The 15,433-nt window shown below is 40.8% G+C and overlaps 1 protein-coding gene across 3 annotated transcripts; it reads right to left on the bottom strand.

Moving 5' to 3' along the window:
• Positions 1 to 1,395: 1,395 nt before the first annotated feature.
• gata5 (GATA binding protein 5) lies at positions 1,396 to 14,994 on the bottom strand. Of its 3 annotated transcripts, none has more exons than XM_039799315.1 (7): positions 14,525 to 14,994; positions 13,020 to 13,708; positions 7,120 to 7,289; positions 5,138 to 5,269; positions 3,687 to 3,771; positions 3,262 to 3,389; positions 1,396 to 1,895 (listed from the first exon to the last, which is right to left on the bottom strand). In XM_039799315.1, exons 2-7 carry the CDS (start codon positions 13,534 to 13,536, stop codon positions 1,776 to 1,778), a joined length of 1,152 nt encoding a protein of 383 aa, XP_039655249.1. In that variant the 5' UTR covers positions 13,537 to 13,708; positions 14,525 to 14,994; the 3' UTR covers positions 1,396 to 1,775. The 3 variants fall into 3 exon arrangements, with proteins under 3 accessions (XP_039655249.1, XP_039655248.1, XP_039655250.1); XM_039799314.1 differs by having other exon boundaries at positions 14,562 to 14,994; XM_039799316.1 differs by having other exon boundaries at positions 5,138 to 5,266; positions 14,562 to 14,988.
• Positions 14,995 to 15,433: the final 439 nt, after the last annotated feature.

Below are 15,433 nucleotides of genomic sequence, written 5' to 3'. Positions count from 1 at the left end.
TATGACATGAAAATCCATCTCGGAACCCAAAGAGTTAGGGCATCTCAATCCCAAGTACACTGAAGATATTTGTGAGATTTACTCGAAAAACAAACACATGAATAAAATGTGAATCAGTTTATTAACCTGAACAGATTCAAAAGAGCATTGAAAAAAGGAGAGGGAACAAGAGAGAGTTCTTAACAGAACAGTATAACAATATAATCCCCTTACATACTGACAAAATACAAGACAATAAAATTAGATTATTATGTTTAAAATCATTTCAAACTTGTTTGTTGTGCCTTCAACTTTTAAATGAAAAAATTGAGTCATTGCACTTTCATTGATTAAAGCAGTGAAATGATAACACTTCTGATATGTAGTCATGATGTCAGAAACAAAGCGACTGGTTCTGATTTTTAAATGAATCATACAAGATGCATTTTGTAAAAACACACAATCTAAGCGTCATAGCTTAGCCAGCCATTTAACAACAGCGAGCAGTGGGCTATAACTGGTTTTAGTGTCCACCATGACTTTTAACTGTCCTTATCTCAACATAAATAATGTGCCTATAAAAGTTAATCATCTGCACGTTTGTAATGAGACATGTTCAACAGCCATAAAAAAAAGGTATTTTCTGTCAATTTTTCCACTTTTCTTTCTGCGATGCCAATAATGTGCTGAAATTGCCCTCATTATATTCGTGAAAATACCACAGAAAGCAGTGAGGGTTTATCAACAAACACCAGCGACAGCAACAAAAACTTAATGAAACTAAAATCAGTTATCAGCTATAAAAAGGGGTTACTGTATCCATGTCTTTTTACATTCTACTTGATTTTCTTTGCGTTGGCATATTTGGTGTTGTGTTGAGATTTCTTTTAGTAATAGGTAGTTACTGTTGTACAGCTGAGGGAAAGTGGCTTGTTGGGTGTGAATTCAGGAGAGCCAGGGTCAGTGTTTAGTCCTAGTCTGTCTTCTTTGCCCTGGCTGAGCTGTTGAGTCCATGTGCTTTGGATAATACACACTTATCCTTTTGTAGAACCGCAGCCTGGGTACCCTGTGTCCCTGTGAAGCTAGTCTGGCATTGCTAGACCTTCCTCCACAGCGCTGCGGAGGAGGGTCTGGCTAGTCCGCACAGCATTCCGGAATGGGAGAAAAAAAAACTTGCTCTGGTTCATTGGCATTTCTTTAAACCAATCACAAACGTCTTGGGTGGCACTGAGCACCGGACACAATGACGGTGCCTCTGCAAAATAGCCTCGAAAAGGAACCTGTTTTGGTGGAACATGTGTACGTTCAAACGTTGTCTTAGTCGTGCAACAGAAAACTCAGATTTGACAGATAGTCTAGCTAACTGTCTGGATTTACCCTGCAGAGATCTGAGGAGCAGTTAACCATAGTCCTCACAAATCGACCAGAGTTTAGAACGCCAACACAAAGAAAGCGGAAGGTGACGGACACCCAGCCGAAAATGAGGGACATCCGGTGGAAAAACCTGAAATGAAACTTTGTCGATATAGACTACTGTGAAGCTAAAGTATGGTCCAGGTGGGCTGTTTTGCCAGTTACAGAGCCAGTGTGTTACAGTGTGGCAAGCGGATTAGGTCAAGGTGCTCCGGTGAAGAGCGCTGGACACGTGCATCCGTCAGACACTGCATAAACCCCAAATTTAATGTTTATACAACACAGCTCTCTATTCTCCACAGCTCCAGAGTCAAGAGGAATGGTGATGGCCAAGGTGAGCTGTGTTGTGTCAGTATGGCAGTCCTGTTGGTCGAGGTTTTTTCTCATGCTTGAGACAGAGCGCACCAGGAGTTCTGTGGGGCCATGGAGGTCGGTGTGAAGGGATAATCCTCGTATTTAATGTCCACATGTCCTGATCCTGTGCTGTCTAAATGAGAAGCCGTCTGCAGGGACGAAAGAGAGAGACATTTCAAGCAAACATAATCGTTGACGTGTTAAAAAAAAAAATTACTTTAAAAGGTCTGTTTACTGATTTTACACATACAAGTCAAATAACTTATCATGAGGAATACTACTCAGTCTGTGACAACAGCTGTATAATGTCTTCTGTTTCTCTGGAAGGAGCTTTCTAAAGTCTGAGAAAATAACCCCGGATGATGTCATCAGGGTTATCTTGAGTTAAGGCCTGGTCACAGCAGCATTTCAAAAGTCAAAAAGTTGCAGTAAAATTAATGAATTGCAATGGATTGGCCATGATCAGTGGATTCACTCGCAAGGGTTAAGAAACGTAACGATGAACATTTGCCAGACTTGAACTTTGGTGAACTCTGACATGTGAATGTGTGCCATTGACCAACTGCAAGCTGCTTGACAGTGCTGATCTTTAAGGGAACGGGGAGCCGGAGGGTTCAACATAGAGGAAGTTATTGGAAAAGATGTGTTGCACCATTATCGTTCATATAGCCTCCTCTGTATAAACTGTTTCACAAAAGAGGACTGGTTTGCAGTAGGGATCGACTGATACTGATTTTTCAAGACCAATACCGATCATTAGCAGTTAATCAAACCGATATTGGAAATTTGGAACCGATGTGCATTTACAGTGAAAATGCAAATCTTTACATCAAAATTAAGATTTTGGAATGTTACAAACTTTGTTTCAATGCTTTAAGCAATTATTTAATACATTTAGAAACTTTCAACATAATACCCAGTAAAAGAGAGTCAGAGAGTGTTGTGTGTGGGAAATTAAGTCAGACTCAGTGGTGAGTTTTATTTATTTATTTATTTTTTATTTTCAGGACTATGCACATTTAATGAACATGTACAGCAGTACACGTAAAAGTGCCAGATTGTAGCCCAAAGGCTAATTTCCATCTGTAGTCCCATACCGAGTGAGTGATACCGAAGCAGAGGGACAGACACAGAGCTGTAGCGCAGCCAAAGTAGCACACTTTTTAATGAATTAACTTTATCGGTTATCAGGCAAATAAAACGCTGATACAGATAATCTGCAAACTGCCAAAAAAACGGCCCGATAATCGTTCAGGGCCAATAATCGGTCCATGCCTAGTTTGAAGATGGCCATGAGACCAGAGTCATATGGCTTTTGAAGAAACTGTATGCTTTTTGTCCCAATAGCAACTGAGCTAGCAAGTGTGCTAATGGTCAACTATTAGCACTTTTTTTCCACCTACTTTTTTCCACCTTCAATAACTATTTTTTATGAATGATAAGGTGTTCAATCATGAGAGTTCAATCCCAAATGCCATTGCATATACTATACATTTGTATGGAAAGGAGGTTTACCTGAGTGGCAGACGTGACCGTCTGGCCAGCGTAGGGGGAAGGGGCCATGTTGGGTTCGCTCTTAATGGTTGAGGCGTGTTCTGAGACTGACAGCGATGTGGGGGAGCTGGTGTCAGAGGCGGTGGATCCTAGAGAAAATAAACAAGACAGTCAAATGAGGTCTCAGATTGAAAAAAAACATTAACGACTATTTTGATTATATACTGAGACACTTTTCAGAATGATTTGTGCTTGGTTGATCTTGATTTGTGAGCACTTTCCCCCTAATCACTTTGAAAAAAAAAAAAATATATATATATATATATATATATATATATATATATATTATTATTTTTATTTTTTTTATTCTAACATGTCATGAGATTTGTATAAATCAAATTAAATCAAACCTCTAGATTTAGATTTAGCCATCCATTTGGCCCTACCTGTGGATGTTTTATTCTTGGGCATCTTGGGTTTGCGCTTTCTGGTCTGAATGCTCTCTTTCTTCATAGCCAGAGGTCTGGCCACCTGTAGGGAGTAGAGTAACACAGATTAGTTGATCTTACTTCCCAGTCCCTGATACACCAGAGGCCACAGTGTCATGACAACCCACACAACCCTCCCCTCCAACACTGCCGCTCTGATAACAATGACCACAATGCCCTTGGAGAGGTTTTACACTGTGCAAATAATGAACTGCTCCCTACTGTAGCAGAAGTGTGCTAGAGGAGCTGTTTTACACACAGGTTAGTGGGGAAGGACATGAGAAGACTGGGACTACATCTACACTACTACGTATTGGTTTAAAAACCAATATATTTTTCTTTAGGTTTACGCATTGCGTCCATGCTACTCCACAGCTTCTGAGCCCCTAAAACGGAGACATTTGGAAACACTGTTGCCCCCATTTTGGTTCGAAAACTCTGGGGTTGCTTTGTAGTTTGGAGGGGCACAAACAGAGACCTTTGGAAACAACGTCAGTCTTATCAGTTAGGTAGGCGTTTTAATACCTTTCAGTAACACTTCCACCTGGTTGTCGCTCCAAGCTAAGAAATCCCTAGTCTTCCTTTTTGCCCTTGTTGTTCTTTCTCCAAAGTAGTTTCTGTATTTTTATGCACCTACACGATTTTTAACCACAGATTAACATCAGACAATCTGCTTCCTGTTTACACCGGCACGTGCACATCCAGTGTACGCAAATGCTAATGTGATATGCGTTGTCTAGTCAATATCCACGACGTTCCACTTCCGGGATTGCTCCGTCGTCGCCGGAAAATATTCGCCAGATGTCACTCTTTTCGGCCGGATGTCCGTTACTTTCTGCGTTCTTTGTGTTGGAATTTTAAACTCCGGTGGATTTCTGAGGACTATGGTTAACTGCTCCTCAGATCTCTGCAGGGTAAATCCAGACAGCTAGCTAGACTATCTGTCCAATCTGAGTTTTCTGTTGCACGAGTAAAACAACTTTTGAACGTACACATGTTCCACTAAAACAAGTTCCTTCCCGAGGCTATTTTGCAGCGGCACCGTACTGCATTGCTTAGCGCCGCCCAAGATTGTGATTGGTTTAAAGAAATGCTAATAAACCAGAGCACATTTTTCTCCCATCAGGAAGTGCTGTGTGGACTAGCCAGACCCTCCTCCCGCAGCGCTGTGGAGGAAGGTCTGGCAATGCGAGACTATGCGTTGTCAGACGTGTTTACATGGACAGAGATTAGTTCTGCTACTGGAGCGTAAACTCTTGCATGGAAGGAGATTGTTTTTGTCTCAAAAACGCTGCTTAGATTTGAAACCGTAGCAGTGTGGCTGTAGCCTGGGTTTAAGTAGGAGACATTATAGGCCAAATTAAGCAGCAGCAGAGATTTGAAGAACTGGAGCGTATGGTGTGACCTACCCCATGCAGCTTCATGTAGAGGCCGCAGGCGTTACACACTGGTTCTCCCTCAGCGTTGCGTCTCCACAGTGTGGTGGTGCTGGTGTGGCAGTTAGTGCAGCAAAGGCCGGCCCGGCGAGATGTGTTCTGCTGCTGGTACAGAGGAGCAAAAAATGATATTTGGCTGAAAAAAACAAACAGCAGTTTGACTTTTATTGGCTGAAAGCCAAATGAGAAATCTCAGTGCAGGCAGAAATAGGCTCACAACTCACATCTTTGTATCCTTGAACTACAGTTTGAGAAACTTGAGTTGAATGGTTCCCTTAACTTTTTGTATGAATTACAGGATGCCAGTATGGGGCTTTGTACAACAATGATAAATGTTCCATTATCCCTCCATATACCCATGCAAAAAAATTCTAATAAATCATTAGTTGGAGCAACCTTTAAAGACAACAAACCAAATAATTATTTTTGTCTCACATGGCAGTGGGACAATCTAGTTTGGTTTTGCACAATAAGTGTGGAGCAAAAGCACTGCATAACAGCAGAGAGAAAGAGAGAGTCATGTTGCTTTGGAAAGCTAAAAGTGGCCCGTCCAAGGGCAAGGTCTCTGCGGGACAAATGCAAACAGGGAACACAGCCCAGGGGTGGAAGGAGAGGTTGGGCAACTTACAGCTACTCCAGAGAGGCAAGTTCCTGGGAAATATACAGCTGGGAAGCCTTGACACCCTCCCTCACCTCAAACCCATGCAGCTTTTTACTTTTTCTTAATGCTCTCTCACCACAATTACTTGTATATTGTATAAAATTAAGTTGCATATTAAACTGGGCCTACAATAACTAGTAGGACAGCCTAAAACCTTTATACATAAATTTTTTGCATAGAATACTAAGCTATTAAAATAGCCTAATAATTGTTGGCATGACTTTATAAATCATGTTTTAATGTTAATCATAGCCTACATGTGGCACAGGGAATCCTTAGTATTTTTTTTCCTTTTTTTAAACTTTATTTATTTATTTTTTTGCACAAATTGTATACATTACATACAGTTACAGTGCTTGTGACTGCAATTATATATTATAAAATAACAGAATTGGAAAAAGAATACATTTATTTAGGATTAACTGTATCGGTGGATTGCCTTAGTGACTACCTTACATATAGGCCAGTATGCAGTGTGGATTTATATTTGCTAATAATATGTTGGATTCATGTTACGACTTTTTTTTTAAGATTATTTTTTGGGCCATTTTCGGCCCTTATTTTGATAGGACATATAGGATAGGACATGAAAGGGGAGAGAGAGAAATTTAAAAATTAACAATAATTTGGAGGGCCTCCTGCATTGACTCTGAAGACCCCCAAGGGGTCCCCGAACCCTGTGTTGAAGATCCCTACATGTAGATGAATACATGTAGATGATTTTTGCCTCATCAATTCATGTGTTTTTGTTGTTGTATTTAAGGGAAGTAAAACAGTGTCATTAAAATGTATTTTTAGTATTAGAAGTAAATTCATACTCATTACTCAAGTTTTAGAAAATGTAGGCTACTTGAGCTGATGTTGGTAGGTTACTTATAGCCTAATTCGTTCAAAATTCCATATCAATCGATATCTTATTTTAATTAATAATTTTAATGTTTATTGATCCCCAGTGGGGCAATTACAATTTCACTATATCACTACACACTGGCCTGAAATACACACACATGGTCAGGACCTATTCAGACATGTCAGAGTGAGTGGGCTGTCAATGCTGGACCAGCACATTGAGTGGTGCCTTGCTCAAGAGCACCTGGCAGTTCCCAGGAGGTGAACTGATCTCTCCAGCTACCAATCCACACTCTGTACTTTTGGTCCGTACTGGGACTTGAACCCGCGACCCTCCAGTTCCCAACACAAGTCCCTACGGACTGAGCTACTGCCACCCCCTTTATTGTTTATTTCATCTAAGAGTGTGTTGTGTGTTAGGCTGCAGTCTTTGTGCGTGTCTCACCAGTCGTTTCTGTGGTTTGATGAGCGGCCTGTTGATGCCGTTCATTTTGTGGTAGAGGCCGCAGGCGTTGCACAGGTAGTGTCCGGTGCCGTCCCTGCGCCACAGCGGCGTGGACACGGAGCCGCAGTTCACGCACTCCCTGCCCTCATTGGCCATGTCGTCGATCAGGTCTGAACAGCGGAGGAAAGACAAGTGTTAGATTCAACCTGCGTTGCATACACATTTTAATCGTAGGCCTACATCACCAGCGAGACCATTCAGACAAATCCCTATAGCCTGTATTTTTGCACGTTCTGCACTCAATCCATTAAGCCTCTTTATCTTCTCATGTTAAACAGCTATTTTGTATTTGTTTCTGTTTTAATAGTTTATTTCATATTTTAATATGTTTGTTTGTTCATGAATGCACCAACCACCAATGCAACATCCTTGTAAGTGTTACTTACTTTACAATAGGCTGAAGCAGGGGAGTCAACTCATTGTAGTTCATGGGCCACATCCCCCTAATTTGATCTCAAGTGGGCCAGACCACTAAACCACTTTATCTGCCAGAGTTCCTTGTCAGATTGATGTTGGCAAATGCAAATTGATTGAATAAAGAATGTTACAGACCCGGGAGAGAGGGGTAATATTAGGAGAAAAAAAAAATGTTCTAAGATTAAAGTAGGACATTTACGTAAAAGGAACTCGGATATTCTCTGAGTTTAAAGTGATACATTTTGAATTGGAATTAATTACTTCTCTGCAATTTTCACACTTTGCAAAGTCATCCAGTGGGCCTGATTGAACCCTTTGGTTCTGGCCCACGGGCCGTGTTATTGACACCCCTGGGCTAAACCCATTACTGATTCTGATGTTACTGTAAAACTCATGTAGAGCTTGATCTACCATATGCTTTATTTATTTATTTCTCTAGCCCATTTATCGCAAACATGTGAGATATTTTGATGGAACTCATGTTCAGCTGCATGCATTGAATCGCCACAACAGCTCTATCCAGCCAACGCAATAATCCATCTTTCATCTGTAATATCCCTTTGATATATCTAAAAAAAAAAAAAAAAGCCTGATTGAACTCATTTTGTCCATCTCAATCCCTTTGTAATTTGACTGTTTCTCATGCGACAACATTCTGTTTCCTGAGAGAGAAGACGCAACATCATAATCTGGCACAAACAACGTTGCTGTTAAGAAGGAACTTTTAAAAACTATGATGGGTGGGGGGGGTGTTCTGGTTACGGGCCAATGCATGATGAATAGCCGGAGGAAGAATTTAAACCCCCTCCGTTCCCTGTGATGAAGAGGGAGACAGACTGATGGAAGAATCTGTTTGAGGAGGGGCGGGGCGCTGTGTTATCAGCCTGAAGGATCCAGGGGTTCCCCCCCCCAATCCATCACAGCTCTGACACACGACGGACTCCTGGCATTAATTGCCCAAATTCCTAATCCCTCAATTTAGAGAGAGAGAGAGAGAGAGAGACTGATGAAAAGCTGAGAAAACCCCCATGCAGAGGTCAGGATAAAGCTGTCCTGAGGCTGCCATTTCCTTTGAACTTGTCATTGTGGTTTTCATTATTCCTGAAGAAGAAAATAAATGCTGCGTGGTTTCAGACTACCAACCCAAAAAAGAACTGCCTTTAACCATTAAGATCATGCTTTTTTTTCTTTTTCTTTTAAAAGATTATTCTTTGGGGCATTTCAGGCCTCCAATTCAACAAGACAGCTGAAGACACGAAAGGGGAGAGAGAAGGGGAATGACACGCAGCAAAGGGCCGCGGGTCGGAGTCGAACCTGCGGCCGCTGCGTCGAGGAGCAAAACCCCCGTAAATGTGCGCCCGCTCCACCAACCGAGCCAACCTGGCCACAGATCATGTATAACTGAACAGTCTCTATAAAAGCTTGTAGAAATGTCTGTACTCATTATTATTATTAACACACACAGTTCTAGTATTGGAAGACATGTCTTAATGATATTATATTATAGGCCCATTCACAATACTGAGTGAGATTCAGGAACATTTGGTGTGAAATTCAGCAGTGGAAGAAGGGTTCAGATCCTTGACTTAATTAAAAGTACTAATACCACACTGTAAAAAAAATACTCAGTTTCAAGTAAAGGTCCTGCATAGAACATGTTTCTTAAATAAAAGTATGTACGTATCATCAGGAAAATGTACTTAAAGTAATAAAAGTAAAAGTACTCAATGCAATCCTCCCATTTTAGAAACTGGAAACGATCCAGAAAGTTCTGTCAATCAACTCAGTGATTAATGGTCTAATCCTGTCAGCTGGACTTGTAGGTCGTTATATTGTTGTGTAGTTTAATTTAAAATAAAACATGGGATTTTTATAAACTGCATGTGTTTTGTGTGCAATAAACTCAATTTGTAAAGCAAGCTGTCAGATGAATGTAGCGGAGTAGAAAGTACAATATTTCTCTCTGACATGTGGCGGAGTAGAAGTAGAAAGTGGCACAAAAAGAAAAGACTCAAGTAAAAGTACAAGTGGCTCAAATTTGTACTTAAGTACAGTACTTGAGTAAATGTAGTAACATTCCATCAGTGGTGAAATTTCCAACTTTCCACATGAGATTTAATCAATTTGTCAGGAGGTGCGAAAGCGTCTAAAGGCCAAATCATCACACACACAAACTGCTGAGTCATGCAGGCTCTTAACAAATACCCCAGTAGCTATCAGATCCATGTGACTGAAACACACACACATTGTTCGAATGTAACTAAGTACATTTACTCAAGTACTGTACTTAAGTACACATTTAGAGATACTTGGACTTCACTTGAGTCTTTTCTTTTCGTGCCACTTTCTCCTTCTACTCCGCTACATTTCGGAGAGAAGTATTCTACCTTCTACTCCACTACATTCATCTGACAGCTTTAGTTGCTTTACAGATTAAGATGTTTGCAAACAAAACACATGCAGTTCATAAAATATGATGTTTTATTATAAATTAAACTACCCAACAATATAACGGCCTACAGGTCCAGCTAAAATGATTAGCTGATTAAACACACAACAGTTTGGATCGTTTCCAGTTTCTAAAATGTGAGGATTTTTCTGCTTTGGGCAATGTTACTTTTAATACTTTAAGCACATTTTCCTGATGATACTTACTTTTACTCAAGTAACATTTTCAATGCAGGACTCACTTGTAACAGAGTACTTTTTTACAGTGTAGTATTAGTGCTTTTACTTAATTTAAAGCATCTGAACACTTCCACCACTGAATTTCACGCCAAATGTTCCTGAATATCACTCAGTATTTGATGGTGAATATAATATCATTAAGTCATGTGATCCAAAACTACCCAAGGGCCTACAAGTCCAGCTGAAATGATTGGCCGATTAAACCCAGAACTGTTTGGGTCGTTTCCACTTTCTAAAATGTGAGGATTTTTCTGCATCGAGTACTTTTACTTTTAATACTTTAAGTATTTTTTCCCTCATGATAAGAAGATGCTCATAAGTAACAATTTCAAAACAGAGTTTTTTTTTTTTTTTTTTTTTTTTACAGTCTAGCGTTAAAGGATCTGAATACTTGCTCCACCTCTGCTGACACAAACGCTGAAATGTTGTCATCGTCAACATCAAACGCTCGTGCCATCCCGGAGACGTTTGAGACGTTTGAGGCCTTGCTGTCTGGTCCAGGTGATAACTGCTCTCTGATTGGCTCTTTCTGTCCCCGTGTGTATTCATCAACTCTGTCATCAAAACACTGGACTGTTGGGGATTGAATTAACACTTTAATTGATTGCTTCTTTTTTTTTTTTTTTAGAGCCTCTCTTCTGAAGAATGTGTATTGTCTAAAGACTAACAGGCCTATAAGGATTGTTTTCGGAGACTTTGATTGAATCTCATCCTCCCGACCCCCCCCCCCCCCCCAATGCATGACACAGCTCTAAATCACTCACCTCCTATAATAAATAACAAGCCCGGCGTCATATAACCTAACCTGCGTGGCTTTCACAATCCCTGATAAACGACCGAGCCAACCAACCAACGATCACCAATCGTGTCGAAATAACGAAAATAAAATGACACATATTACATTTTTTTTTCATTCTTAACTTATTTGTATGACATCATGTTATACATTTATTTTGGACCGACTACGCCTGCATACTTCTGCCTCCTTGTCTTGATATTTTATTTTATTTGTACTCAGGTCTCACTTGCAAATGAGATCTTGTTCGCAATGTGATTTTGTTTTCTTTCTGATCAAATAAAGTATATATAATATCAGAGTATTGAGTCATTGCTACAAACAATGCGACAACAATGTCCGGAAATGTGATTTCAATATGAACGCATATTTGCTGATATTTTGAGACGTAAAAAAAGCTATCGTTTTCTATGCTGCACGCGCACTCAATATTCCCGTTGTGTATTCTGCAGAAATGCTTGTCGTAATGCTTACAGTGACTGTCATTTGCATATGTTACACAGAATGCCCTTTTTCTGTGTGTTTGCTGTAGTAGTTCATTGACAGCGCATTGCATTCTACCTGTTGTCATTAGCCATTGCTGTAGCTCTGTGTGCAAGCTGTTTAGCAGATGGCTATGTTTGGCTCAGGTCTGCCTTTGCTGTATTGATCTGTAATTATTCCTTTTCTAATCAGTCTGCACTGCTGCGGTTCCTTGTTACAGAACCACACACACACACACACACACACACACACACACACACACACACACACACACACACACACACACACACACACACACACACACACACACACACACACACACACACACACACACAAACCCATGCATATTTAGATCAACAATCGTAGACCTGGACTCTGCATCTCCTTTTCATCCACACTCTCACACCCAGATTAATTACAGAATAATGTAGTATTTGCTACAGCAAAGCAACAATAACGTCCAAAAATGTGATTTCAATATGAATGCCTATTTGCAGATATTTTGAGCCAGATTTTAGGCCCAATTGATGGTAAAATATTAACGAAAAAATAATAATAATAAACGTCAGTATTTGGAGGAGAAGGCCTACAGGTGAGGGCATAGGAATATCATTGTCGAAATGATATGGTTGGATATCGTTCAGATGAGAGCAAAGATCAGAGAAACAAAATATCCACAGTTGGATTTTGCTGAACCAAACTCAGTGTGCTGCCGATTAGGATGTGGATCCGAGGATGTCTTGGAACATGTTCCGTTGCCATGCCTGTTGATATGTCTCTTCATCTTTGTACTATATGTGTAATTGTTGTTGTTGTGTATTTCATTTTTTTTTCTTCTTTTTGAGCGGAGCTGCACAGGAACGCAACACGAATGTCAGTTTAAACTGACAACTAAGTTGTATTTAGGGTATTGTTTCGTATCGTAGCTATTTCAAGATAAAATATGTAGGCCATATGAAACCGAGTATTGTAAAAACCAAATGAGCTGGTGGTGATATATATATATATATTATATATATTTTTTTATATATCACTTTTTTTTTTTAAATATCCTATTTGTAAATTGTTAAAATGAGAGCAAAGATCAAACTAAAATGTCCACAGTTCGATTTTAAGATTACCCATTTAATATTAAACCAGTGAATATTCATAACTACATCAGCTGGTGGTGATGTTTTAGCACTCTGGCCTTGACCAAAATAATATTTTCATAGATAGAACGAAGAAAAGCTCCACTTGTCTTTCTTACTTTTCGTTCCTTCACAACTGTGATAATAATGGTAACAAATTCCAGGTTGTATATACAGTATATATCAGCATATACAACTATATATATATATATATATATTTATTTATTTTTTTTTAATTTTTTTTTTTCTGGTTTGACTTCAAGAATCAAAATTCACTCGATGGTTCACGATGTAGAAACTATAGCTTTGGGGCCTGCAGTGCTTACCGAGACTGGACTTTCTCCCAGACAGTCCATGGCGTCCCTGCAGACTAATCACTCCGCCCTCGAAGGGTCCCGGCGTCCAGGAGGACGTCGCCATCTCCGGGCTCATGTAGGCGTAGGGGCTGGAGTAGGAGCCTCCGACCGAGCGCATCAGCGCGCCTCCGTACTGATCCGCCCGGGCGCCGTTCCCGAGAACCAGCGGGCTCTGGTAGCTCGCATCCCGGCCGGTGTTGCTGCTCACTGGCGGGCTGTGCGAGTACGAGAAGCCATGCGGAGGGTGAGGGCTGCTGGGCGTGTAGGAGGAGCCGTCCGTGGCGGCCTGGGGCCAGCCGTGGTGCCCGCCGAGGCCGTGGGACTGGTGGGTCGAGTCGCAGGTCTGCAGGTAGGGCAGGGTGGGCAGCATGCCCGGGACTCTGGGGGTCGGGACGTAGACCGGAGAGCTGGCCGACGAGTGGATGTAATTCCCGGTGTCGTGAGCGTAAGGGGACTGGTTGGAGGACAAGGCCAGGCTTTGATACATTTTAACAACTGTTTGGAGTGTTGGGAAATAAAGGGAGGATTTCTCAGGGCTGGTCCCAGTCCTGTGGAGGTGACACTGTCCACACGTAGAGGCTCTTCCACCCTCGTCAGAAGAATTTGTCTGCGCCTTTTTGAACAGTTGACTTAATACGATTCGCGTAGAGATTTCTGTCCTATGAATGAAATAATCAGACAGGGAGAGAGATAGAGAGAGGGATTTTATAAACCTGAGAGCAGAAGAAGAGACTTTATGCCTGGCAAAGTTTATAGGGAATCTGGATTTTCACATGTTATCATATTCATCATAGAGATCATTGAGGGGCGACCCTCACTTTCAATGTCATCGAGCCAAATTACAAAGAGGAAAACAGAACAACACAGAAAATACAATCACAAGAAACATAGACAATCAAACATTCTGAATTGGAAACTGATTTGATAAAAAAATAAAAATAAAAAAAATAAAAATTAGGATAATAAGGATGCAAAAAGAAAGTTACAACTATGTAAAGCAATTACAAGTAGAAGTTTGCAGGTTCAAAACCAGACTTCCACATTGTCCAAGAGGCACATTACGCATACATATGAGCAAGTTGTATTGTGTTAAAATCCCCCAAAAAGAATTAAAGTTAAACTAATGTTGGCTTACACTTTAAGTCGCGCATGGAAATAGAGCTAAGTTCAACACTCACGCAGCATCATCATCAGTCATATTTCTCCTGTATCATTGTGATTGACATGGCATGGATTAAAATGACATTAACTGATACGTGTGTGCGCGCAGATAGAGGCGACTATCAGCGACCCCTCATGATATCCCGCGGCTCCGCACTGCCTCATTAAATCATAATAACCATAACGAAAACCAAATCCAATAGCGCAACAGATAGCGAGCTCCGTTCCGTTATCTCCCATGCGTATATTTTCTATCAATAGTAACTCAAATCACATAAAAACGCTGATAAAACAGCGCTTGCCGAGGAACACACCATTTCTTTCCAAGGGCTCTCAGTGTTATTATCTCACCAGATAAGGACGGCCGGGTGATAAAGCAGTCCGGTCCCTTTTCAGACGTCCAAAAAGCTCAGTAGGTGAGTGGACAAACTCTGTCGCTCCACACAGATACGAGAGACGGACGCGGGAGCAGAGCTTCTCCACACAGAAACAAAATCTCTTCTTTTTTCAATGCGTAAAAGTTGCGCGCACTGATCGGCGATAAATGAAACCAAAGACGTGTTTTTTTTTTTTTGGTCCGGGACGACTGCAGCTGTTCCTCTTCCTGCGCGTATATCTGGAGATAGTTACTGTCGCTGATAATTGCTGATATGGGTGTGCTCCTATTCGCTCCCCTACTGGAAAATTTGTAAGGGAGAAAAACACGTGACGCAGTCCGCTGCTCCGAGGTAGGCCTAGGTGGGCAGGGAAGAAGGGAGGAGGACCCCTGTGTGTCGGAGAGAGGAGGAGCGGGCCTTAAATCTGAGGGATGAGGGGTGCAAAAGTACCCGCATTAATTGCACCTACATCCACCTTTTGCTGGATTTCAAATCTGTGTTTTATTAGAAAGAAGGACGCCACCTTGGATAAACCTGCATTTTAATCCAGGCACGATATGAAGGATTAGATTCGATTTGATTTGACTAGATTAGATAGACTTTTATTGATCCAAAATTGGGAAATTTCAGCGCTACAGCAGCAAAATATCAGACACACAACTAGCACACATACAGAATATATATAATAAACAATATAAAAATAAAAATATACATACAAAAATACAAAGAAAAGAATGTAGACCTACAAACGCAGAGGCTTACGAGTGGCGAATACATATGTACAACCTACTTTAATAGTATTTATTTATAAAGATGTAAGTAAACCTATGTTTTAGCAAGTTACAC

The sequence above is a fragment of the Perca fluviatilis genome, chromosome 5 (genome assembly GCF_010015445.1).
Source record: "Perca fluviatilis chromosome 5, GENO_Pfluv_1.0, whole genome shotgun sequence".
NCBI lineage: Eukaryota > Metazoa > Chordata > Actinopteri > Perciformes > Percidae > Perca > Perca fluviatilis.
The sequence above is the reverse complement of the archived record's forward strand: the minus strand, read 5'-3'. Positions and strand labels throughout refer to the sequence as shown.